This window comes from Haliotis rufescens, unplaced genomic scaffold (genome assembly GCF_023055435.1).
Source record: "Haliotis rufescens isolate VD_foot unplaced genomic scaffold, xgHalRufe1.0.p SCAF_8, whole genome shotgun sequence".
In the NCBI taxonomy this organism is placed as follows: Eukaryota; Metazoa; Mollusca; class Gastropoda; order Lepetellida; family Haliotidae; genus Haliotis; species Haliotis rufescens.
Genome location: NW_025964372.1, coordinates 22,775,870 through 22,802,521, shown reverse-complemented (window position 1 = coordinate 22,802,521; position 26,652 = coordinate 22,775,870). Strand labels below are relative to the sequence as shown.

At 40.1% G+C, this 26,652-nt stretch overlaps 1 protein-coding gene across 1 annotated transcript; it reads left to right on the top strand.

Moving 5' to 3' along the window:
- Positions 1-197: 197 nt before the first annotated feature.
- On the top strand, positions 198-25,762 carry LOC124139319 (protein GPR107-like). The gene is made up of 15 exons (XM_046506310.2): positions 198-327; positions 1,154-1,273; positions 4,390-4,443; positions 5,593-5,690; positions 6,272-6,623; positions 12,566-12,670; positions 13,417-13,544; positions 14,995-15,070; positions 15,966-16,039; positions 17,374-17,491; positions 17,846-17,976; positions 18,648-18,741; positions 19,344-19,391; positions 19,539-19,699; positions 21,098-25,762. Exons 1-15 carry the CDS (start codon positions 223-225, stop codon positions 21,213-21,215), a joined length of 1,782 nt encoding a protein of 593 aa, XP_046362266.1. The 5' UTR covers positions 198-222; the 3' UTR covers positions 21,216-25,762.
- Positions 25,763-26,652: the final 890 nt, after the last annotated feature.

Here is a 26,652-nt window from a genome sequence, read left to right as displayed (position 1 = left end):
GATAAATTGTCTGTTATTTACACGATATCGTGCATATTGTGATAAATTGTCTGTTATTTACACGATATCGTGTACATTGTGTAATATGTACTCTTTATGTACACGATATGTTCATTTTACAATTTTTGTAAGCGACTTTCTGATTGGCCAATGGAGAAATTTATCAGCCAGTTGAATGATTTGTAACGAATCAACCAGACCGGAAACGTCATATGTTCCAACATGGAGCATAAGACGAAGATATTCAGACTCGAAATGAAAAAGCTGCTAGTTTTCGTCATCTCATTGAGTTTGTGTTACGGGAAAATACTGAAATACGATCTTGTGGTAATAGTTTACATTTTCTGAAGCATGTCTATTCTATTAAATGCAGTTTCGGGGTGAAAATTCAACCGAACGGATTGTAAACAGTTTGACTTGTGCCCGTGGCGATGTGTTATCTGCAAATTATTAGATTATATTTATACACACTGGTCATTTCAGGTTCACTTATTGCATCGAAACGTGAAAATGACCTGCGACATTTCTTATTATGTTGTTTGCATAATACAAATAGTTGGCCGTAACCCTACATTTTCAGACAAGTGTCACTCACTAGCCTTAGACTACAAGGCCAAGTCACTTGTTGCAAACACGTCCACAAAACATAACCAAATGACGTCACCATAGAAACATTTTGTTTTGCTATCATCACGATGCGCGTATTGTAAAAGCATTTCCTTGTATCTGTTGCTTGGTATTTTTATTTTCTCCTGGATGTATAAACAGAAGCAGAAGGGAGGATGTATCATAAACATGATAAAGTTATGTGATTATAGTTATGACTGATCTTCTGGCTCTCCATTGGTCACTGACAACAGGACCAATAAACAAGTAGAGGCATTATAGTTTAGTTTTATATTTTTGCTTTGAACGAAATTTTATAAAACCCTGAATTTATGAAAACAAGGAATTCTTTAAGTCCCAGTTTTGTACAGAATTAAACAATTCTGATGTTTTTACCAATTTTTCTACCAAGGGCATTTAGTTTGGAATCCTAGAAAAATCTTTAATCATGGTAATACGGTACAAACCAGTGGACATCCTCAAGTTTCCAGGACATGTAGTGGGTTGAATGTGATACATGTAATACAATTAGATGGCCCTTTTTCAGAATGATGACCGAAAACAGTTCACGCTCAGCACATTTGGTTTTCTGCAAAAGGGAACACTGGATGTGAAGATCACAGGGTTCTCCTACAAGTTCCCATCTGGAATTTCACCCAAGACTCCTGTGAGATACTGTTGTTTTTTCTATCTTCATACATAAGATTTCTACAATATTTGGTCACTTTCTAGACTGCCATTATATATACCACACAAGAGGCTGTCTGATACCATATGATTTTTGAGTTGTAACATATATGGTATGACAGGCACCAGTGCAGTAATCTAAACCCTAAAATTGAACCATTTTAGATCCTAATTAATGCATATTTTGTCTATTCTCATGATCACAGTGGCGCATAAGTCATAAGTGACACCATCTGACTTACTGCTCAAACCTCGTGTGACTCTCCACAAAAGGTTTCCGCCATATCTGTGGATTATCAAGGCAATGATGAGAATGAAAGCCAGATAAAATCAAAGAATATTTATTAACACTCTCCATAAAGTTTGGACACAGACATGGTGAATTTGACTGAAGCATGTTTCACTTATCAAAGAATTGCAATCAGGAAAGTAGTCTGTCTTTATCTGACCTTGGAATAATGCACCGTTTAGTGCCTCATCATGGCCCTGAAATTCAATCTCTCATGTTTGATGACAGTTATCTGAAATGGGTTTCAAAAGACTAACACCCACTGGTGTAAAGAAAAAAATGTCTGATATCAAATGTTGTTAGTGACTGTGCAGCCATCATGGCCATGGTAACCAACTCTCCTTTTCATAAGAATTCAACTTATTTTTGATAAATGTGAAAAAGACAAAAGCCATGTCTCATACAACATGTACAAAAATCAAGTAAACATTTGATGCAAGTATGTTTTATTTATCATGTTTATCTTTAATATCTTTACCCTTGGTTATTCTTAGTGCTGTCATAACACCATGACAGAATAACTATAGTAATTAAAAAGATTCAGGTGTTCATTAGCTTCTTTTGAGTAGTGTACTGTAAATTGTGGAATTAATGCGTCTAAAAAAGAATACGACTGCTGGCCCCTAGCCAAAAATGTGACTCAATATAAATGCGACACCCCCTCCTCTCAAGCATAAGTGGATTTATATCTAAATAATATGTCCTCTGTCAGGTTTACAGGAGAATCCTCACCTTAATCCAACCTTACATTAATCCAATCACACCCCAAATAGCACCGCTTATTAGGGCTGAGTATATTACTTCGGCTCAAACCACACATGCGAGCTGGCTCGTGTCAGCCTTTGACGCAGTCGCAAAAGAACAAAGACACTCTGTTGCGTGGGTGGTGTCTGTCTGGACTTGCAGGTGTGATAAGTGATGATATAAGTGAGTAGAACTCTTGTCTTGACCCCAGCAGTGACAATTCACAGGATGTAATTAGTGTTTGAATGACATTGTTTATATACTTGTTACAAGTGCTGCTCAATAAACAGTGATGTGGAATACATAGTTGTTTGTTTTCAGCGTATGTCTAAGTTGGTATAAATACGATGTTTAATAATGCAAGCAAAAACTCAAAATCTTAAACAAAACTGCAAAAAATCAAATATCTTCACCCCTAAACTCAAAAAACCCCAAATAGACACAACACTAACTAACCAAATAAATAAACAAACCGACCCAAACATAGCTAAAACAACCACACTTTCATACATACACGAAAATTGGCCAAATTGGTGTCACATATACACTGACGGATCTTCAGACCCGATCTCCAAACACACAGGTTTCGGAGTCCATACCACACAACCAGTTATATCCACACAATCTTACCGACTCCCAAACAACCAATCTATATTCACGGCCGAACTTATGGGCATGGCCTCAGCCCTGCATAACCAACAATCAAAAAACCACAAAAAAATCCTAATTCTCACTGACTCGCTTAGTGGACTACAAGCCCTCCAAAACAAAAATACCAAAAAACGACCTAAATTAATAAACCAAATACTTAAAAGCTCCAACGACCTAACAAAAGCAGGCAAACAAATAACCTTCTTGTGGATCCCCGCCCACGTAGGAATTTACGGCAACGAAAGCGCCGATAAAGCAGCTAAATTATCTCTCAAAATCCCAGAAATAAGCCTAAACCTACCCATCTCAAAATCAGAAATTAAAAGTGTAAACAAACAAAAAATAACCAAAAAATGGCATAATCAATATCAAAACTCAAATAGCCAAATCAAAAAAGTGCTCAGAAAACCACTAGCCAAACCTAAAATCCTTCACCCCTCTAAAAAAATTGACAGATTAATTACAAAACTCCAAACAGGACACACGAACCTAAATAACCACCTAAAACAACTTAAAAGACACACCACAGGCAACTGCCCCCACTGCAAACAACCCGAAACCACAGAACACGCACTCATCCACTGCACCCACTACCAAACACACAGAACCACACTACAAACCAACCTCAATCTAAATAAGGTTCCTACTCTAGATGAAATACTAAACCCTCAAAATAAACTAGAAAACTTCAAGGCCCTAGGCGTATTCCTAATCAAAACAGGCCTAATTAAGCGCATCTAAAAACTAATTAATCTACCAACCCAAAATCCAATAAACATACAAATACCCACCTCACCCAGCTCCCTTAGTTCCCTCCTCCATCCACCTCGGCATTTATTCCAAATTTTAAAATTTCAAAAATCGATATAAGCAACCCCTAAAAGCCCCCCTCTTGGGTTGCACACACCACTTTCACCCTCCTCGGAATACACTAAATGGTCCGGCCAGGCCCGTGTGCGAAATACGCTGCAGTCGGAAAGCGCACGTTAAATCTTCTATATCAGTCAGTCAGTCATGCAAGCAAAGATCACTCGCATTTTTCGCATTTTATTCACGCTCGCTTTAATTTCAAGGTTTACAGTATATGTCTTTTTACTTTAGCTGTGATGCCATACATAACATGGCATTTTTACACTTTCTGTGTCGGTGAGGTTGAGGAGGTGTATTTGAAATGGGTATTCTATCTTCTAAAGATCTAACCAAAACATATTGTCGAAAATTGAGTCTTTTGAACAAATGGCTTGAGAACTTACAGATACCATCAGAAACTAGTATTTTACAGTTGAATTCATCACTTATACGTCACAGGTTAGTTTACACCACATTCTTCAATCAGTTGTGAATAGATATGTCCGCTTTGTTGTGTAATAGTTACTATGACGTGGTGTGATGTTTTTTCTGATCTATTACAGGTATTTGGTTTTACTCTGGACAAGAGCAAAACAAAGGAGGTCTCGTCCTACATTGTAAGTACAAGGGGATTATTAGGATGTATTGTTATATGGGTTCTGCAAATGTTATCTAGCCAGTTATTATTTAATGATTAAGACTATCATATCTATGGGGCTTTCAGACAGGTGTTCTTGACGCTGAACTTTGGAGCCAGGTCTGAAGCAATATCTGTTATTATGGTAACAATAACTTTTCTAAATCAGCTTTCATTTATTTAGGTGACACTAATAACACAATCACTAACAGGACCATTTAAAATTGATCAATATATTTTTTTAGCAATCAGCATGATCAGAAGGAAGCGGTCAGGCAAATACTACTTTAATTTCTTATTGTGACTTTAGGCTCTAAATCATGTGCTTGATAAAAAACGTAAAATTTAAGAAAGTTTCGTCAAAAGCTTGCAGTTGAGAACACTATGATCTAACCCATTTGCCCTCTGAAGACATCGATGCATGGCTATTTATTCAAGTCGGTGAATGGCTAGATATTTATTCAAGTCTATGAATGGCTGCAGATTTGTACATTTGTGTGAATGGCTACAGATTTATTCAAGTCTACGAATAGCTACAGATTTATTCAAGTCTACGAATAGCTACAGATTTATTCAAGTCTACGAACATAATGAATAGCTACAGATTTATACATTTGTGTGAATGGCTACAGATTTATTCAAGTCTACGAATAGCTACAGATTTATTCAAGTCTACGAACGTGACAAATAGCTACAGATTTATTCATATGTGTGAATGGCTATAGATTTATTCAAGTCTACAAATAGCTACAGATTTATTCAAGTCTACGAACATGACAAATAGCTACAGATTTATACATTTGTGTGAATGGCTATAGATTTATTCAAGTCTACGAATAGCTACAGATTTATTCATATGTGTGAATGGCTATAGATTCATTCAAGTCTACGAATAGCTACAGATTTATTCAAGTCTACGAACATGACAAATAGCTACAGATTTATTCATATGTGTGAATGCCTACAGATTTATTCAAGTATGTGAATAGCTACAGATTTATTCAAGTGTATGAATAGCTACAGAATTATTCGCGTCTATGAATAGCTACAGATTTATTCAAGTCTGTGAATGGCTCCAGGTTGATTCAAGTCTATGAATAGCTCCAGATTTATTCTGTGTCTGTTTCAGGAGAACATGGAAGACAGTTGTATACTAAACAAATCTCAGGCTCCAGCAGACAAGTCAGTGTCCATGGTCTTCTTCATTATAGATCAAGTGCACAAAGAGTAAGTCTTGTACCAGTGCTCCAGATCAACTGCATATTTGAATAAAATATGCATAGTCAAACATGATTGTGGGTTTGAATCCCAGTTCGCCCCGATTATGTTTCTGTTTTGTTCAGCACCATACTCATGTTCGTGGGTTTCACCAAAGTGGTAAACGTCTGAAACCTGCATCGCTTCGGGCTTCTTCCCACATTAAGCTGACAGGCCGCGATATAACTTGAATACTGTTAAAAGCGGCATTAAACCCAACCCATGCTTGCAGTAAAAGGCGACCATGCTTGTCGTAAGAGGCGACTAACAGGATTGGGTGGTCAGGCTCGTTGACTTGGTTGATGCATGTCATCGTATCTCAAATGCATGGATCGATGCTCATGATGTCTATCACTGGATTGTCTGATCCAGACTCGATTATTTACAGACCGCCGTCTTATAGCTGGAATATTGCTGAGTGTGGCGTTAAACGACAAATAAACAAACAAAACAAAATGTTAAATTCGGAAGGTATCCTTAAACATGTGCCGCACTGTACACTTGAAAACAAAAATATTTCTTGCCCTGTACCCGTGTACCTCCTCCTCCAGGCTGATCGTGAAGCACAGGCAGGGGGACAAGGTCTCCAGCCTCCTCCTCATCACAGAGACTGACCGAGACACCTACCTTGACAACAACAACCTCCACCGCAGAGACACATCAGCCGTCAAGAATTCCCAAATCGTCAATTCCCTCTCCGACAAGTCTCTTCTCCACAGGCAGAAGCGCCGGGCTGCCGGGGATGCACCAACTACAGCATCAGCAACAACATCAGCACCATCAGCAGCTACATCAGCACCATCAAATTCCAATCACACTGCAGGAAAAAGTACTTTGAAACTGGCCCCCAATGACACTCTGGTTTTCAAAATGAACGAAACTGACGGAGTGTTGACTGGACATGTAAGTATGTATGCCGTCAGCCAGGCTTTGTCATCCTTAGTTTATTCCACCTGGGTCGGTGGGGTAGCCTAGCGGAAAGAGCATTCACTCGTCACCAGAAGGCTCAGGTTAGATTGCCCACATGGATGCAATAGGAATCCTATTTCTGATCATTGCTGATGTCCTATGCTGTGATATTGCTGGAATATTGCTTAAAGCGGCATAAAATCATTCTCACTCACTAAGTCCACATCAATATCAACACACTGTTGCTATACTAATGTAACATCAGTACAACTTTCAGACTATTGCAATAGTATTCAGGTTTTACATTGACTTACAAAACGGGGGTTCCGGGAGACCCCTAATAATTAATTTCAAGGGTCCTGTAAAGTCAGGAAATGGTGTTGTTTACCTGGAGTACTGTACTGTCACATTCTTATTTTTTTTATGTATTTTAATTACAGGACCTGTGTATGTCTTGTTTAGAATTTTGTAAACTGAATATTATTATACTTCCCTTGGGACACAATATCTTTTTCTATTCTATACATTTGTGCATACTGGATGCACATTTCTGCACCATGTAAATTTTTTACTTTTCCTGCATTACTCCTTAATGCATTTACTGCTCATCTTGCGACAACAAGAAGACAGTGCAACGGCGATGGTCTTTGGTGAAGAAATAAAGATGTTGTCGGACCACCGCCGCTGTCGTGTGACGTTGATGACATGAAAGGTCACCTCCTTCACATCACTGCCTGTTGCACTACAGCAAGGACGTGTCTCAGCGGAGCCCTTCTAATTGGATTAGTTTAGACCTTCAGTTTTTGGCTATAATTCTAAAATTGATCTGCAAAGAGGGATGTTTTCATTTCATATTACTTTCACCATGTTGTGTAGTTTTATGTGGATTATTTAGGTGTTAAAAGACTCTGTCTTTTTTCCCGCCACTTGTTTGTTGTCCGCCATTTTGAATTTGTGTTACAATTGTTTGCCTGCCAATGTAGTCAAATTGTTTACTCTTCTCAGCTACATATGTGTAACATATTCATGTATTTTTAAATACTAGTAGCTCTGGCGTTACATTGAGTTGCGTATATCAATATTGTATACACATTCAACTCGTAAAAAACATTTTGCGATAGAATATTGTTCAATTCTTCGGCACCTTTCCAGTCCCGTTTCTTCAACAATTCTTTGATTGCATAACTTATGCTTGCGCCCTGCACTAATTAGCGTGGAATAAAATCTTCCAAAGGCCCCCATCCACGTTGTTTGGCTTGCACGCAGATTTGCATGCCAAGTTCTAAAAGTAAATTGTGTGTAAATCTCTCTCCAGCGAGTTTTACAATATAAAGGCAGGTTACTCACAAACATATTTTGCAGGAATCCCGTCGTGTGGCGAGAAAGATGTCACAATCACACACCTGTATCCTGCGCCCATGCCAATTCTATGTATCAGACGCCTGCGTCACTTACAACCATGGCACACGGCTTAGCACCTACTCCGGCACCTAACGTCTACAGTGCACCTATTGCGCGTCATACAAGTAGCAGACCGTCTCATATCAGTGCCTTCCCCTGGTAACGGGTTGGATAAAAAGGACACCATATGGTCGGATCCTACATCGATTCCGGCCGACACTATGCTGACAGGTATGTCTAGGTCATTGGATGAAAATTTCTCCAAGCTCACACTTGCGCCGTCATTTAAGCCACCCAAGTTTAGGAAAGATGAGTTTCCTATCTATGAATTTGCGGTAGCAGACCAGGCTCATACTTTTAATGACATACAGAGGATGACAGGCTCTACAAGGCCAACCACTCTTAAGGTTCAGGATACCAGATTTGCGTTTATTGAAACGGAAATCAGATGGGTATTAATACCTTTGTCAGCACTAGCATCGTCAACACGTGCGGTAGAGCAGGATCTATCAGAGGACAACCCTAACCGATTAGATCATCTCCAAACTATAGTGGATTTCCCACAGCGTCAGATTGACAACATGAGGAATCACCTAAAAGCTGCCCTGGCGGAGATTACTGTCACATGCAGACTTGGCTATTTAGTGCTATCTACCTGGGACTCTGAGTTCAAGCATTTAAACTATTAAAAGCCAACATAGACATACTGTTGGTAAAGGGACCTGCAGAGATTGTACGCACCCCAGCGTTAACACCAGGCTTCTATTCTCACATCTTCCTGGTACCCAAGAAAGACTCAGACAAGATGAGAATGATTCACGATCTCTCCATGTTAAATGAATGTTACCTGAAGCGGCCACCTTACTTCCATCTCACCATGTTGAGACTGCTCAGAACCAGCATAAAGGCGTTCGATTCCTTGATCAGTCTCGACCTGCAGGATGCCTACCTGCATATACCTATCCATCCCTCCAACCGCAGGTTCCTCAGGTTCCAGTTCAATGGGGTTCACTACCAATGGGTAGTGCTCCCATTTGGCATTTCAGTTGCGCCATGGCTATTTACACAAGTACCGGGCAATGAAGCCAATAACAGCGTATCTACACCTGGGGAACATGTGGATCGAGTCGTACATAGACGACTGTCTCCTGTGTCAACACACGCAGACGTTAGCAGCCACCGGGACTTCACCAGACGACAGATAAACTGAGATGGCTAATCAACAAGGCGAAGTTGGTTCCAGTTCATAGGAGGTCTGTTCCAGACAGACCAGGATCTCCTACCAGTACCAAGGGACAGATAGCACAAAATCCTACGCCTCTTGTCACCTGCGCTACACCAACCACACACACTTCGCCAATGGCAAGTGTTGCTAGGGTTACTCACCTCAGCACAGGACTAAACCAGCAGAGGCCGCTTACAACTGTGTCCAATTCAACAATTCCTGAACCCTTACATCAGGCATCAGGATCCACTCAAGCCCATCACTCTACTGGCTCAACTAAGGCCTTACCTCAACTGGTGGACAGTAGAGTCGAATGTCTTAGGAGGAGTCTCTTTATCTGGGTTATCCCCGAGTCTACACCTGTTCGTAGACACCTCCCTTCAGGGGTTCTCACCTGCAAGGCCAGACAGCCTCAGGCCATGGTCCGGCGCTCATTGAAAGTGGCACGTAAACAACTTGGAGTTGGAAGCATTAATTCTGTCCATATCCCATTGGCAGAATCAGCTACAGTCCTCCTAACTCACAATATCCACAGGCAACAACACTGTGGTGTGGTGCCTGCGCAATCAGGGAGACAAGGATTCTTGCTCTGACTTTGGTTGCGGCCTGGTGGCTGGCGAGAGGGTGGTTCATCGAGGTCAGAACTCTAGCAGAAGACAATCCACTACCCCTCCTACAGTAGTCCAAGCTACTCATCCACCCTCACAGCAAATTGCCTCACCCAACGCCAGACAGGTTTCGTCTGCACGCTTGGTTCGTCTTATAAAGGCATTAAGTGCAAAGTGTTATTCGACGCAGGCAGCAAGAGCTATAGCTTTAGCTCATCGTCCCTCTACCAGAAGACTATACGAAGACAAGTAGGGATCATTTGAGACTTTTTGCAAGGAAAAAATCAAAACCCTACTACTGCGTCACCACAATTCCTAGCTGAATACCTCCTACATCTGCGTACCCATAGACACTTGAAAGGTAGCACCATTACTACGTATTTGTTTGCACTTAACTCAGTGTTGGCTGTTACGGAAAATCGTAAGATTACTAAGGTCCTGGAACTACAGGCCCTACTACGCTCATTCAGGCTTGAGAGTCAGAAGACCAAGTTCCGCCCACCTGCTTGGGATTTGAACGTGTTACTTTGAGGTTTGTAAGGGCCCCCCTTTGAGCCCCTCTTTGCATCCTCATTTTATGACCTCACCAAGAAAACAATATTTCTCTTGGCATTAGCCAAGGCGGCACGGGTGAGCAAGCTACATGCGATCGACGTCACCTGGTAATGCACGGAGTGGTACATCTCAGGTTGTGCTGGGATTTTATAGCGACGTCTATTGTGGGAGCCGAAGATGAGGGTGAACTTCTCCTGTGCCCGGTGTGTCCACCGCTCCAAGACTAGGCATGTTTCGAGGAAGCAGTTATTTATATCCGTGTCTCCTACCTCCACGACCGAAGTTAGTCGCAACACCATATCCCTATGGTTTCTCGCAGTCATCTTTCATGCTTACGAGATCACCAAACTGTATCCCTCAAGAGCGAATAACCCTCATGAGATCTGGGCACTAGCCTCTACCATGGCTTTACACAGCAACTGTTCTGTTAGAACAGTCATTGAAGGATGTTTTTGGAGGTCCAACACAGTTTTCGCTAGTCATTATCTTCGCAATTTGGCTCTCGAGGATGTCAAAGGCAGTTTACTTCCCTGTGCTAGTCGCTGAGATTTCGGTAAGAAGAAGAATATGAGACAATCTTATTTGTCAGACCTCGGCTCTATGACATAGTAAGTAAAGAATTAGTTGGCTAGCTATTATTTTCTTTATTACTGAATATGTATAGGGAACAACTCTTTAATTCTTATGTTCAATCTGTTTGATATTTGAACAACCCTACCGTAATGGCGTTTTTCTGAACTTTTCCGCTTCACGGTTTATCGACCAACTTGTGTCATGTTTTCAGGGTGTGAATTATTGAGGTTTCTGAATTTCTGAAGGTTTACCCACCTCAAAACCGTCCGATACAGATGCATTAAGGAGTAATGCAGGATGAGTAAAACATTTAGTAAAATCTGAATATTTTTTACATTTGTATACTTGTCCTGTATTACTACGTTTAAGGACCCACCAGTCGCAGACTTGCCTCCCCGCTTTGGCTACAGAAACATCAAAAGTATGTTTTTTGAGCTCGGGCACAGGCAGTGATTGGTGATGTGAAGAAGATGACTTTTCATGTCATCCAGGTCACACGACAGCAGTGGTGGTCCATGTAAAAGTGGGACTTCAAAACAACATCTTTATTTCTTCACCCAAGACCATCGCAGTTGCGCTGTCTTCTTGTTGTCGTAAGGTAAGCAGTGAATGCATTACGGAGTAATGCAAGATAAGTATACAAATGTAAAAAATATTTCGATTTTACTAAAATTCTGGTATTGCAAAAGTGTGTCTTACAACTTAGATTTTCTTGCACTATTTGACATGATGACAGAATCTTAATACATCTACCCAGTCCCAGATGAAGCAGATTTGTGGATAAGCATGATAGGATTAAGTGAGGTAACTCTGATTTATATTTGTCATCTATAATAATATGTACCTTTTCTGAATGGATACGTCCCTTTCTTACATTTGACTCACCGGCTGGCTGGCTGATGCAGCCAGTGGAACCTCAAACATTGATCTTCTACCCAGTGCGCATAGTACGACATAAAAACATGTCTTTTCTTTCCTCCACGACGACTCGTAGTTTGAATACAGCATCGTAAGCATGGCGTTTTCGTTTTGAACTCATGATGAGAATGCCAGTCAAGCACCCACAACTTGAAAATGTTTGTGTAAACAACATGACAATACCATACGGCCCGTTATTATCAGTGCTCATTTCCTTGTGTACTGTGTTGCTTTTTAAACAACAGGAAGCAATCACAGTGGTCACTGTTTGTGACGTCACAGGAAACAGCTGATCACGTTTTTGCAAATGGCGAACAGAATAACTCTCCGATACAGTTGTTTATTTGCCTCTTTCAATAAAGGTAGACACTTGTTCACTATAAATTTGTGATATTGAAGCTTGTTTCTATCATTAATATGAAGAACTGTAAAATTTGATTGGCCAGCTTTTCCTGGCATTTGAATTGAACTGAAAATCCTACTGTGGTGGCAAATGGGTCCAGGGTATTTATCCTCATAGAATAGAGATATAATACCCTGGATAATCGAGGATGAAACTGAAACTTCATGATGTTATATTGGTCCAGGATATGACTGGAATTTGACCAGCATGAATTTATATATATATATATATATAAATTCTTTCTTTTTTGCAGTTTCTTGTAGCTATCAAGACCAAGCAGGAGGAGGGGCTATATAACCTGTTCTTCCATAATTGCTACAACTATGACCATAAGGCCAAGTCCATGGTCAACCTCTCTGTAAGTCCCATAAGTACCTGTAGGGGGTGTCAGATCATTGCATTGTCCAGCCCATGTGGTGATTCCAGGTTAGATTTGGGCCCCAGCAACCTGTATTTGCCATCAGAACAACTGAATGGATTTGCTTGTCAGACTTGTAACACGTGTCATCGTACCTGATGACATTGATCGTTGCTCATAATACCAAACATTTGATCTGGTCAAGACTCGGCTATTTACAGGTTGCTGTCCTATTGCTGGAATATTGCTGAGTCAGGTGTTAAAACAAGAAACTAACTTAACCAGTACATATGACATACATGTGGTACATGCATGTTGGACCCGTGAAGAACTGGTGTAGAATAGGTCTTCAGCAACCCATGCATGCCGTAAAAGGCGACTATGCTTGTCATAAGAGGCGACTAACGGGATCGGGTGGTTAGGTTCGCTGACTTAGTTAATGCATGTCATCGTGTTGCAATTGCGTGTATCGATGGTCATGATGTCAGTCACTGTCAGACTCGATTATTTGCAGACCGCCGTCATATGGCTGGAATATTGCTGACTGTGGCATTAAACAACAACTTGCATGTTGTAACAATAACCTAGTAAAACCATATCAGTGTAATTATTTTCATTGTAATTATGATATGCATGTTACAAAGTCATAATCACAAGATATGCATGATATGTCATAATACATAGTCTTAAACTATGTAAATTATTCACAATGAGGTCATCACACATGATGTTGCTTCCATCCACAGCTGGAGATTACAGAGGACAACAACGGCAACTTCCTGTCTGCAGGACAGATGCCCGAGCCAGCTCTCTACTTCACCTTCAGCCTCATCTTCTTCATCGCTGCATGTTTGTGGCTCGGCGTGATAAAAAAGTCAGTGTATGTTTGTTCTCCTCTCTGCTGTCTTCTCCCACCGACTTGTTGTCAATTGAAGGTTATCTCCATCACCGTAGAAGCTTGTGATATCCAGGCAGTACTTTCATGTAGATTCCAGTGAGGTTCTGATATCAGATGGCCCATTGGCCCGTGGCCAGTTAAGATTACAAAGGGCTTGCTGAAATGTAAAGTAGAAGGCCCATCTGGCTAGTCAAAATTCCACCCCTTCTCATGTCTGTTTATTTTTTTTTATTGGACACTTTCTCATGAATCATGTAATTTTGATGAGAAAATATTTAGCAGATAGGAGGTCTTGTGAATGGTTACCTCAAAGAAAGATATATGACGATTATCTCGGTTGAATGACAAACAGCCGCCATTTTGTAATGTTGTGTGAAACATCTGTTGTAGAATTGTACACATGGCCTTTGAAGCTGAACTTATTGCTGATCAGTGAGATCATCAAAAAAAAAAAGTATTATTAGCTTTGGAAAACAAGATGGCAGCTACCATGAAACATTTCCTATTTTGGGTTTCGATCTGGAATGCATATTTAGAGTTCACTTTCAATGGAATGGAGTATATGATTTGGAGACACTTTACTTGGAGGTTAGGATTCACAGAGTACATTGGCACAGTAGAGAATATGGATACGGTAACTTCAGATAACTGTTGTAATTTCCAAGAATATTCCAGTCAGATTTGCTTGCACTACAAGTTCAGGAATTTGTCTAGACCAGATCAGAGGCCGATTTTCAACCCCAAGTATTCATCAAATTACCAGATGACAGTACAATTTCACAATTTTGATTACAAAAATCCGAGGATTCCCATCTCAGTCACCTCTTCAAAGCATTTGACATACTGCTGACTTAGGGCCAAATAGCTGCCTCTAAGCAGGTCTAGATAAAAACCTGCATGCTTGCCAATTAAGGTGGCAATTGGCTCAGCAGCCTCTGTGACCTGGTGTCGTGGATCTTGATTTGCCTGGTCCATACTTGATTATTTACGGGCCTTTGTGATATTGCTGAACTAACATTCACCCACTCCCACTTGATATGACTTTGGTGACTGTGATGCAGCACCTATTTTACCTCCTCTATGGCCTTGTGACTCATTGTGTGACCAGACCCATGAAGATTCCGGGGAAGAATAGGTCTTCAGCAACCCATGCTTGCCGTAAAAGGTGACTATGCTTGTCGTAAAAGGCGACTAACGGGATCGGGTGGTCAGGCTCGCTGACTTGGTTGATGCATGTCATCGATCCCAATTGCGTGGATCAATGCTCATGATATTAATCACTGGATTGTATGGTCCAGACTCGATTATTTTCAGACCGCCGTCATATAGCTGGAATATTGCTGAGTGTGGCGTTAAACAACAAACCAAACTAAAATCCTCTGTGACCTGGTGACTCATTGTGTGACCATGTGTATCTTGTGTACAGGAGCGAGGTGTACAAGATCCACTTCCTCATGCTGGCTGTCGTCTTTGTGAAAAGTCTCTCCAGCGCCTTCCATGGGGTAGGTGTAGGCCTCCATTCTTTCCCACCCCAGTTTGTAAGCCCATGTTCTGTAGCATTACTGCAGACTTTACATATACAGAGATGCTGACCATTACAATTTTGGTGATTACTTTGAACCAAATTCCTCCAATACGATTAAAGGAAATAGATTCCTGAATGTTCTGATGTCAAAATATATAATATTTTGTTGAAAAAAACAAACTTGCTCACTCATTTTAATTTTTTTTCATCCTTCTGTTTTTTGAGAAGGTAATATAATACCTTCATCTTGATTGGGACACTGCTTAATATGATCCAAAGATCCGGGTTAGAATAGGCTTCCAACAACCCATGTTTGTCGTAAGAGGCGATCGGGTGGTCAGGCTCGCTGACTTGGTTGATGCATGTCATCGTATCCCAACTGTGTAGATCAATGCTCATGAAGTCAATCACTGGATTGTCAGAACATGCAGAAGAAAAGTTTTGAACATATACTGCCCTGATTAGATTATTGTTTGACATTCTTAAAGCATCATGCAACTTAGAATCATACAAAGTAATGAACACATTTAATGCGTCACTCTTGGGTAAATAATGAACTACAATATTTACATATTTTCTAGCGTATTCGCACTCTTTGTTTTCTCAAAAAGAAGCAGCTTAGAGGGGAGTGTGCCTTATGCACGCTGCCATAAGATTTCAATTATTTTTCCTCCTGTGGATAAACCATAACACAAGCGTGTCTGCCGTAAACCGACACACAGAATAAAATACTGATACCTCCCCTTGAAGGGGGTGCTCATTATGTTTGGGTGCACACTATAGTGAAGAAAATATATACCTGTTTGTCTGCTGTCCTCCTTGTTATGAATTATTGTTTCTTTTTCCAAAACTGGTTTGTTTTTATAATTCAGGTGAACAGCTATTTCATTGAGGTGACGGGAATCCACGAAGAAACCTGGGCCATCCTATACTATATTGTGTACTTGTGAGTAGGACAATTCCACTCTTTCACCCTCCTTATGCCGCCTCTGTGGTCTAGTGGATAGAGCGCCTACCCGTGTAATATGCAAAGATGTTTAAAGATGGCTTTAGTTGTTACCCTGCCTGATGCTTGGCATTAAGGGGATAAAACAAGGACTGGTCAGCTAGGTTTCAGTAGATTGAGTCTGAGTGGGGTATCCAGGACTGTGCAGCCCCACTTAGTATGCAGTCCTTGGTCACTTAAGTGTTTTCCCAGTAAGGGTTAGATGACCATTAATGGGCTATACAGAGGGGCCTACCTTTAGAATGTCACTGTAATCATTATGATTTTAACCTAAATAATATGGTATAAGGATGATGAAGTCAACTATTACAAAAAAAGATAAAGCATATCTTTTGTAGTTTACTCGTCACATTTTGTGTAATTTGCTCGTAGATTAACCTGACACCCTGTCTGGAAGTACACTGTATTAATATTACATTCAATAATATTTGGTAATTTCGAATTTCTATCAAATAACATTTGAGAGAGTGTGTAAAAATATGTGAATATTTCGAATACGCACTTGGTGCTACTAAAAATAGCCATGATGTCACACACAGTGGTGGATGACGATAGAATTTTGAGATGAGAAACAGACGACCTAACTTCCCTGCTTGGGTCATCACTGAGAAATAAGTAAATTACTGAATATCACTCTTATTACATCCAACCTCACCATGCTCACCATGCTTACAACATTGTATTGTCCTCAAGAAACTTCAGATGAAAAGAATAAACTATGTGTGTTTACTTGTTTGTGATTTTCATGAGTGAGTGAGTTGAGTTTAACGCCGCTTTTAACAGTATTCCAGTTATATCGCAGCGTGTCAGCCTTATGTGGGAGGAAAGCCTGACGTGATGCAGGTCTCAGACGTTTACCGCATCAGTGAAACCCACGAGCACGGGTATGGTGCTGACAAACCTAGAAACATAATCAGGGCGAACCAGGATTCGAACCCACAATCATAGGTTTCTGTCATGCCCAAGGGACGTGACTCTGCACAGCACATTGCGGCTCCTTAGACAACTGGGCCACCCCTTTTCTTGATGAAATAACATAGTTCTACCAAACATTCATGCTTCATTTGAATCGCCAGTTAATGTAATCATGTCCCGTGAACATATTGTAAAAAAAGAATTATAATGCCTCATGCGTGGCATTTAAGAAAAAATATACAAATCTAGTAATTAATGCCATATCCTTATTTCATTCCTTAAAATGTTTCTCTGGTATACAGTGTTTGGTGCTAACAGATATATACTGAAAGACTGATAATGATGTTTGTCATATCCAGATTCCGGGGAGCGTTGATGTTTGTAACCATCCTCCTGATTGGTGCAGGCTGGGCTTTCATCAAGCACATGCTGAGTCATAAGGAGAAGAAACTCTTCCTTATTGTCCTACCACTGCAGGTAAGGGGTTAAACCTTCCAGCTCACATAAATTGATGCATCAAACACTGTTGCAGGCACTGCATGTAAAGGGTTAAACCTTCCAGCTCACATAAATTGATGCATCAAACACTGTTGCAGGCACTGCAGGTAAGGGGTTAAACCTTCTAGCTCACATAAATTGATGCATCGAACAGTCTTGCCAACACTGCAGGTAAAGGGTTAAACCTTCTAGCTCACATAAATAGATGCATCAAACAGTGTTCAGTCTAATTGCAACTACTGCAGGTAAGGGATTCAACCTTCCAGTTCACATAAACCTATGATCCTTTGATCAGTGATCCCACACTGTATAGCTGTGTCGTTGTGTTGCCAGGTGCTGGACCAGGTTGCGTGGGTGATCGTCGAGGAGAGTGAAGAAGGACAGGTGTTGTACACCACGTGGAAGGAAATCTTCATCCTCTTTGACCTTCTGTGTTGTGGAGCAATCCTCTTCCCAGTTGTCTGGTTAGTTCAATTTATGAAAACATCATTTCCATTTGTGTGTGGTCTCAGATGCTGCAAGTAACTGAGTAGAGTTGCCTCCCTTAGGCATGGCCCTGGTTATGTTTCTTGGGGTGCATCACATTGATAGATGTCTAAGACCTGGATACATGTAACGTTTCAAGGCATAACAAGTTGTCTTGTATTGTCAAAAAAAAAAACATCTGCTGGGATGTAGCTGTATGGTCAGTTGAAGCAAGATGATGTCATTGTCTCATTGTTAAGAACATTATTGTATGACATCATCAATTGTTCATAAGAGTGCTGTAAGACGTTGCCAGTGACTCTGGCTTTGCATCATTCCTTCATTTGGGACAGATAATCCGTGGTTCCTAGTTAGTTATTCTTAAACTATAGCAAGGAGCACAGGTGGCCCAGTCATTAGCAATTTGCTGTGCAGAGTTTCATCCGTTGGGTGTGCCAGTAACCTTTGATTGTGGGTTCCACTCCCAGTTTGCATGATTATGTTTGTCAGCATCATACCCGTGCTCGTGGGTTTAACCAAAGTGGTAAACGTCTGAGACCTGCATCACTTCAGGCTTTCCTCCCACATTAAGCTGACACGCTGTGATATAACTAGCATACTGTTCAAACTGGCATTAAGCCCAACTCACTCACTCCACTATCCTCTCCAGGTCTATCCGGCATCTCCAGGAAGCTTCACGCACAGATGGCAAGGCAGCTATGAATCTCAACAAACTTAAACTATTTAGACAGTTTTATATACTGGTAAGTAGTCCGAAATACTGTTCACAGCGACATGGAACCAGATTCACCCCTCAGTGGCAGCTGGGGGCCATGTTGTCCTGCTCCCTGACTGTGGAATATATGTATTTTATGAAAACAAAACCAGTCAAGATTTATAGAAATTGTTTGATAGGCATTTAGAAGTTGACGGATAACAAAGTAGCTACAATTTATGGATAACAACTTCTATATTTTGGTGACGTTTTGGTATTCTTATTTCGGTGTCTACTAAGATTTATATAAAAGCAAGTCTTCTAGCAAGCTCTTAAATCAGCACCAGGAAAACTATTTGTTATAATTAAAGAGGAGAGAAATATGTTTTGTAATGAAAGATTTCATAAACTTTGTTAGTCCGAGGGCCCTTACACTCAGGGGTGGGGTAGCCCTGAGGAGATCTGTCATGCTTCTGCAACCTGATTCGGGGGCACGGGTTGCCCAGTCATCTAAGGCGCCACAATTCGCTTTGTACTCACAAACTGGTAACTAAGACAATTTCCTAATCAACTAACCTGGTAAGTCAGTCCACATTGATTTGCTGTTTATTTCTATTTACTGACAAGAATTTCATTTTTTCTCTCTTCCAGATTGTGTGTTTCATCTATTTTACGAGAATAATAGTTTATTTGCTGAAGGTAAGTTTGCCTTTTACCCTCCGTCACTCTGTCTGTCTGTCCGTCCGTCACACCGTCTGTCTGTCGTAGCAATTCTTAAATATTTAACATCGCCTATTACTACCGAAGGGTAACTCGTAAAGTTGTAGTACATGTACCTGTTTGCAGATCACTCTGCCCTTCAAGCTGGAATGGTTGACCGAACTGTTCAAGGAACTGGCCACGTTGATCTTCTTCGTGGTGACTGGGTACAAGTTCCGCCCCGCCTCTGACAACCCCTACCTCCAGGTCCCTCAAGAAAGTGATGACGAGATCGAGATGGAGGAGGTGTAAGTTGCCATGGTTATATATTTTTCATCTTAAAATTGTTAAGTTCACTATGATCATCCAGGGTTTTACCAGTCACAATATTTTGCAAGCTGTACAAATACAAATTAGGATTGGATGCAAATAATTTACATTTGTACTCCTGTTGGATCACAGAAAGTTAGAACTATTCCAAATTGTAGATTGCATGTTACACAGTACCATCTTCCCCACACTCCAGCGCAGTGGTGTCTTAGCACAACTCCACTGCCACAGGCTTATTTGCATATTGTAACCGAAAGAGTTTTTTAAATCTCATGACCGTCTGCGTGGTCTAGTGGTAGAGCGTCCGCCCGGAGAGCGGAAGGTCCGGGGTTTGATCCCCGGCCTCGTCATACCAAAAGACGTTAAAAGATGGTACTTGTTGTTACCCTGTCTGGCGCTCGGCATTAAGGGGCTAAAACAAGGACTGGTCGGCTCGGAGTCAGTATACTGAAATTTTGTAAGTAAGATTCATGTATCCAACAATTGCGTAATATGAACCTAATTCAACAAGAAATATGCAGTTATATCTAACATGTCTAAAACACATGTGTTGGCGTGGAATGGTGTTACATGTTTTCGTTAGGCTAAAAATAATAATAGTCTTGGTTCTCAGGCACCACCTGCATCATCATAAAGTCTACCACACAGTTTGTGTTTATTTCCATTTTCAAAAAAAATATAAAAATCCTAATACTTAAGCACAAAGCACCATCAAGCATCATCATTATTATTAATAACAGTTTCAGTTTCAGTCTCAGTTTTAACTTGCATATTTAATATGATACTTGAATATCTAGACTCTGCGGAAACCTTTTATTTATTGTAGCTTGAACCGACTAGGTCTATGAATATTGAACACTGCGGTGTATGAAGTGAAGATAAAGTAAATTTGAGTACAAGAATCAGTACCCTTTTGTTATACCCACACATATCATGTGACCGGACTTTTCTTTTATTTGTAAACAAACAGGCTTATTCTGAAATCAGAACAGATTAGTCATATGCAAGTAGTTTGGGGGCTTCCCTCTGGCAGAGGTACTATACAGGGCGCATGGAACTCTGGGTAGGAAAGTGCATCTTCTCGAGGCAAGGGAGTTAACAGACTATAAAAGGCCAGTTTCGATCCCTGCCTAACTAGGCTGGAATTTCAGAGCTATATTTTGGCTTGACTAACGAGTCGGTGCATATTCCAAATAAAATTGCATAATGAAAAAGACATCTGGTTCGGGATTTTGGGTTAGAATAGGTCCCCAGCAACCTGTGCTGTTGTATGTATCAGGTGATCAGGCTTGGTGTAATGGTTGATAGCGTGCCTTGTACCCCTATGGCATGGATTGTTACCCACAACGTTAAACAACAAACAAACGTTTTTGTAGGCTGACTCAGACAGGACTGATGGACAGTGTGGTGAAGGTGAACCAGAGATATGAGGAGAAGACGGAGAGTACAGAGCCGCTCATTAAACAGAGGGAAAGTAGCCACGAGTACGACTGAAGATAGAACAAGCCTGATGAACACAACAGAGACATGGGAACACACGGAACCAGGGAACACAAGGAAGCAGGGTTCTAAGATGATTATTGATGTCATATTTGAAAAGTCTGTCAGCCAGGTCGTTAACCTGGGGCTCAGTCAGACTGTATGGTGGAAAATATTTTCTTGATGCACAGGTTCTGACATCAGTATAAACTCATTCCATGAAAGTAAATTTGTTCCATTCAGACAAAACTCTGAGTTTTTACATCATACAAGAAAAAACTGTCTTATTAAATCAGTTGTCATTATTTTGTAAACCTGGAAAGCACCTTGACTGAGCGTGGTAGAAGGCCATGAAATCCCACTCCACTGGGTACAGTGGGTACAGCCTCATTGTCCAGTGTATTAAGTCTCCATTCTCTTATCATAACATAAGTACCCTGGATGAATTCGCTATCATACGTTTGTTTTGAAACTATTCGATTGACACAACAACAAAAATAGACATCCAATCAAATTATTCTGAAATTTTTACGATTGAAACAAGCGACAAAATCACACAGGTTTCAATGTCGCCTCAAATACAACCGAAACATCTTGGATACGGAACCCTATTACTTAGGAAATCGTCTTTCCAGCTTCAACTTTGTGACGTGTTCTAATTTGCAAGGTCGTGATATTGTAAATGTAGATCTAACCAAACTGGCAAATGAAGAAGCATGTTAATTGGTTGTTGAATTTCATTTCATGAGCAAGAGAAATACTGTGCTGAGTTTGTGATAAGAGAGATGTCACTTCCAAAACAAAGCGATGGTGGTGAATGGGTCCAGGGTAGTTATCATAATAGAATGGAGATAACATACCCTGTATTATAGAGGATGGACATGGTAGAAATCTTTATACCTTTTAGGGAGAAGAATATTTACCTATAACTATAGGAGTCAGTGAATGAAGTGTAGATATCCTATTTGTTGCTGCCTTTTTCAAAACACAGACTCAGGTCAAAGAAGGAGAAATTGCCCAAAAAAATGTTGTTGTTTTTAAAAACTCTTGGAGTATGATTCGCAGGGGAAATGAAAAAAGGATTAATTTTTTTTAATTTTTTTTTAAAAATAATTTTCTTTGCTGACAGATTTTATAAATTCTAAATATATATATTATTATTGTATCATCGCTATATGGCTGCAATATTGCTGATGTGATGTCAAATTTTAACTATTCAAATAACAATATACATATTTAGTGTTGATGTAGATATTTTTTGCAAATGTGCTAAATGAATAAAAACCTTGTTAAAGTCATTTATTTCACATTTGTAAAGTGGCATTCTGAGGCTACAGCAATCAGGACCGTATGCTGTTATGTTGGATGTTGCATGTTGTTAGAAAGTCAGTACCAGTGTGCTCAATGGCTGTGTGTTGATGTATTATTGAGTAAACTTGAAACTGACAACTGGTTGTGCCTGATCAGACTGACAGCTTGGCTGCTGTGATGGTGGGTAGACTGTTTTTCTGCTTTGTGCATTTTGATGTAGGTTCCTGCCACACTTCAAAGAACAAATATCTTTCAGAATAGATTTAAGTGTTATATATACTGAACAAAAAGGTAAGGGATTGTGAAAATTTTGGGGGATATTTTTATGAATGTGTGTGCTGTGTCTTCATTTCAAAATAATATCCCTAAAAATATCCATGATCCCTAACTTTTCTTGTTCAGTATATTTCAGGGAGGGGTCATGAAAGATGAGACACTTTCAGTTGGAATTTTTTTTTAAAACTTTTGACTTTTTAGACTATTGCAATAATAACTATTTTAGGCAAAAGATTTAGTAAAAAGAAATTTGCTTGATTGATACTAACAAATTATGTCATATTTCGCTGTTATATGTGTAATGATGAAATTTCTAGTTAGGGTGTCATGCTGTAGTCCATCAGATCAATCTTGCCACTGAAACTCCCATGCTCACTCACTCACTCATCCCTACCCTTTGTCCCACACTAAGTAATACTAAGATCAAAATGCTGACACAGCTATATATTTTGTCAAGGAGAAGGTTGTGGTGCAGGGATTTGTATGCAATAAGTGCAGACTATGTAGCTTTCACTGACAATCGTGTATTTGTGCACATATTTATGGTAGTAATTCATGTCATGTATTACATTAAATGTAAAGATTAAGTATCCTAATATTTATTGTTCGTTGATTATCTCATTGATATCAGTATTAAACTCTGTTGTACACTCTCATCATGTGTGTGTTAAATTCTTATGCGAGTGTTTGCATATGTTTGACTAGTATCTATGGCAAGTCAGTGGCTGATTGTCAGATGTTATATTGCCACATGGTTTCACCCTATCTTATTGTGGGTACCTGTCAATCTTTACGGTGGCCGAGCCATCAAAGGCAACGCAGTTTGCAGTGCAAAGTTGCTTCCTTTGGGCATAAAAGAAACCTATGTTCGTGGGTTCACATACCATTTCGCCAAGATTGTTTCTTGGTTTGTCAGCACCATACCCGTGCTCGTGGGTTTCACCAAAGTGGTAAACGTCTGAGACCTGCATCACTTCTGGCTTTCCTCTCACATCAGCTGACACGCTGTGATATAACTGGAATACTGTTCTAATCAGCGTTAAACCCAACTCACTCACTCACCCTTAAAGTCAACTTTATATGATGGGTGTTGATATCTTAACAAACTGTGACTTATTTGATACTTATGTTTGTGGAATGCTATACCATGCAATGCCTCCTCATTCTGAGATTCAGCCATAGCTCCTAGTCTTACATATCACAGTACACATGTAATTGATACTTTCTGCTCTGTACAGTCAAAGTCAACTGTATATCACTGTATATGATATTTTAGTCTTTGTAAATAGGAAATTATATTTCATGGGTAAAAGTTATTATTTTGTATAAATCTATATTGTATCATGCTTGTGTATGTAGGTACCATTCCAGTGTCCAACACTAAGTCCATGTGATTTACCTGTTTTACCTGTGTTTTACCTGTATAGCAAACCCATCAGTTACCTGTTCTGCCTCCCACCATGTTGCTGCAGACTTGATGACAATACTCACTCACTCATTCTTTTGAGGACTCGGTGTCCCAGTCGTGGCATCGGATTTCACTGTGCAGAGTTGCGTCCCTTAGGCGTGCCAGACCTTAGAATCCTGGCTTTGTCCTGATTGCTTCTAGGTTTATCTGCTACCAAATCTGTGTTCGTGGGTTCCCCAGAATGTATAAGACCTGCATTGCTATGGGCTTTCCTCCCACATCATGCTGACATGCCACAATATAACTGAAATACTGTTCAAAGCAGTGCTAAACCAAACTCACTGTTTTGTGGTTGCTGAGGCCCTAATACTCTAAGGAACAAGACCCTTAAACTGGGGTGTGTGGTCGCCCTGTGGAGATAGGTCATGCTTGTGTCATCCAACTCTAAGCTTGGTGGGCGGTGGGGTAGTCTAGTGGTTAAAGTGTTCACTCATCACAACGAATAGGTACAATGTGTGAAGCCCATTTCTGGTATCCCTTGTAGTCAAATGGTTGGATGTTAGTGAAGTCCTATACATGTAATTGGCTTCCAAGCAGCATTTCCAGGAAGGGCATTCACCAATGTGGTAAATGCCTTTGACACGTACCATGTTGTAACTTACATATCGTTCATATCAGCATTGAACCCAATTTACTGCTGTTTCAACCGTTTCTTGGTTTTCAAAGTGTCTCATCTTCCCTGGTGTAGGTTGCAAGAGTAATGTGATATACTTCTCCATTTTTGATAGGGATAATCGAATGTGTCATTCTATCTAAATACACATTTGGCCTATTATGAGAGTCAGTTTTGTGAATCATGGAGAGATCAAAACATCCCCATCAAAAGTGAAGTGGTATATAATATAACATGAAATGATACGACACAGTGAATCACTAGGATCATGTAATGTTATACGTTTTACCTTACCTGACAACACACAGTGCTATTGCATTTATCCTGAAATGTTCATATCATTGAAATGAAACGGAGTCAATCACAAGGGTCATGTAATATTATGTAACATTGTTATTAAATTAAACAGCAGTCAATCACAAGGGTCATGTAATATTATGTAACATTGTTATTAAATGAAACAGTCAATCACAAGGGTTATGTCATATTATGTAACATTGTTATTAAATGAAACAGCAGTCAATCACCTGTGTCATGATATATTAAGTAACATTGTTATTAAATGTAACCACAGTCACTCACAAGGCCAATGTAAGCAAATGTAATTTCTCTTTCAATGCTTTATGTGGCTAGTTTGTTTTTTCTTTCTGGAGTTCAGTAGTTGGTTTTTGGTTTTTGATTGGGATATTTTTGGAATTCATAATGTTGATGTATTTGATGTTTGTATGGGGTCATCTGTCTTTAAAACCTTCTTCAGCATGCATTGTATGATTGTGGAGTGTTTAAAAAATGCATCTGTTTTGTACAGAAAGACTGTTCTCGGTGTCGTCTTTAATTTGCATGTATGTAAATAAGTCTTCATTCAATTAATAAATATATATATTGTAAATGTCATAGTTCTTTAGTTGTCTCCTCGACAGAATCTGGGGCATGGGTGGCCCAGTCGTCTAAGGCATAGCAATTCGCTGTGCAGACTAGCCTCCCTTAAACATGCCCAAAACATGATTGTGGCATAGAAACCCAGCTTGCCCTGATTATGTTTCTAGGTTTGTCAGCACCTTACTCATGCTCATGGTTTCACCCAAGTTGTAAATGTCTAAAACCTGCATCACTTCGGGCTTTCCTTCCACATCAAGCTAACATGCTGTGATAAAACTGAAAATGTGTTCAATGCAGTGTTGAGCCAAACATGTTTTCTCGTCCAAATCAGCAGTCAGTACAGATGACAGATTGTTTTTCGGTGCCACATTATCTTGAATAACCCTTGTGCATGGATCAGCTGGTCATGGGTTTATATCCCAGTTTTTCACTGCTGCAACTGCTTGCACAGTTGTGAAGGTCTATGATATTATTATGGGATATCTCCCTCGACTGACATGCATGATGTAACAGAAGTTGAAAGTGATGTAGACCCAAGTCGCTCATCACATGATCGACTCCATGGTCCGGATAAAAGAACATCTGCCTGGAGAGCAGGTCAGGGTTCGATCCCTGTCCCCATCATACCAACAGACGTTAAAAAATTGCACTTTTTACCTGTCTGACGCTCGGCATTAAGTGCATTAGGACATGTTGGCTCTGAATTAGTATAGTGTATCACAGTAAGGTATTCGTGTTAAACTGCAGCATGGTATCTCAGTGAGATAGCACTTTCAAACCGGTATTAGTTCAGACTAGTAGAAGCAAACACACAAGCACACGCACACGTCACTATATACTTGCAATAATCTTGAACGCAACAGTACAAACATAAAACCTCACTTCATTTCACTTATCTGAAGTTT

Bases quoted from the DNA above. Each gene is read 5' to 3' on its own strand.
- LOC124139319 (XM_046506310.2), top strand. From the start codon at position 223: ATGGAGCATAAGACGAAGATATTCAGACTCGAAATGAAAAAGCTGCTA. The intron at 4,444-5,592 runs GTAAGTACAAGG...TGTCTGTTTCAG, and splicing joins AGGAGGTCTCGTCCTACATT to GAGAACATGGAAGACAGTTG. The intron at 19,700-21,097 runs GTAAGTTGCCAT...ACGTTTTTGTAG, and splicing joins GAGATCGAGATGGAGGAGGT to GCTGACTCAGACAGGACTGA.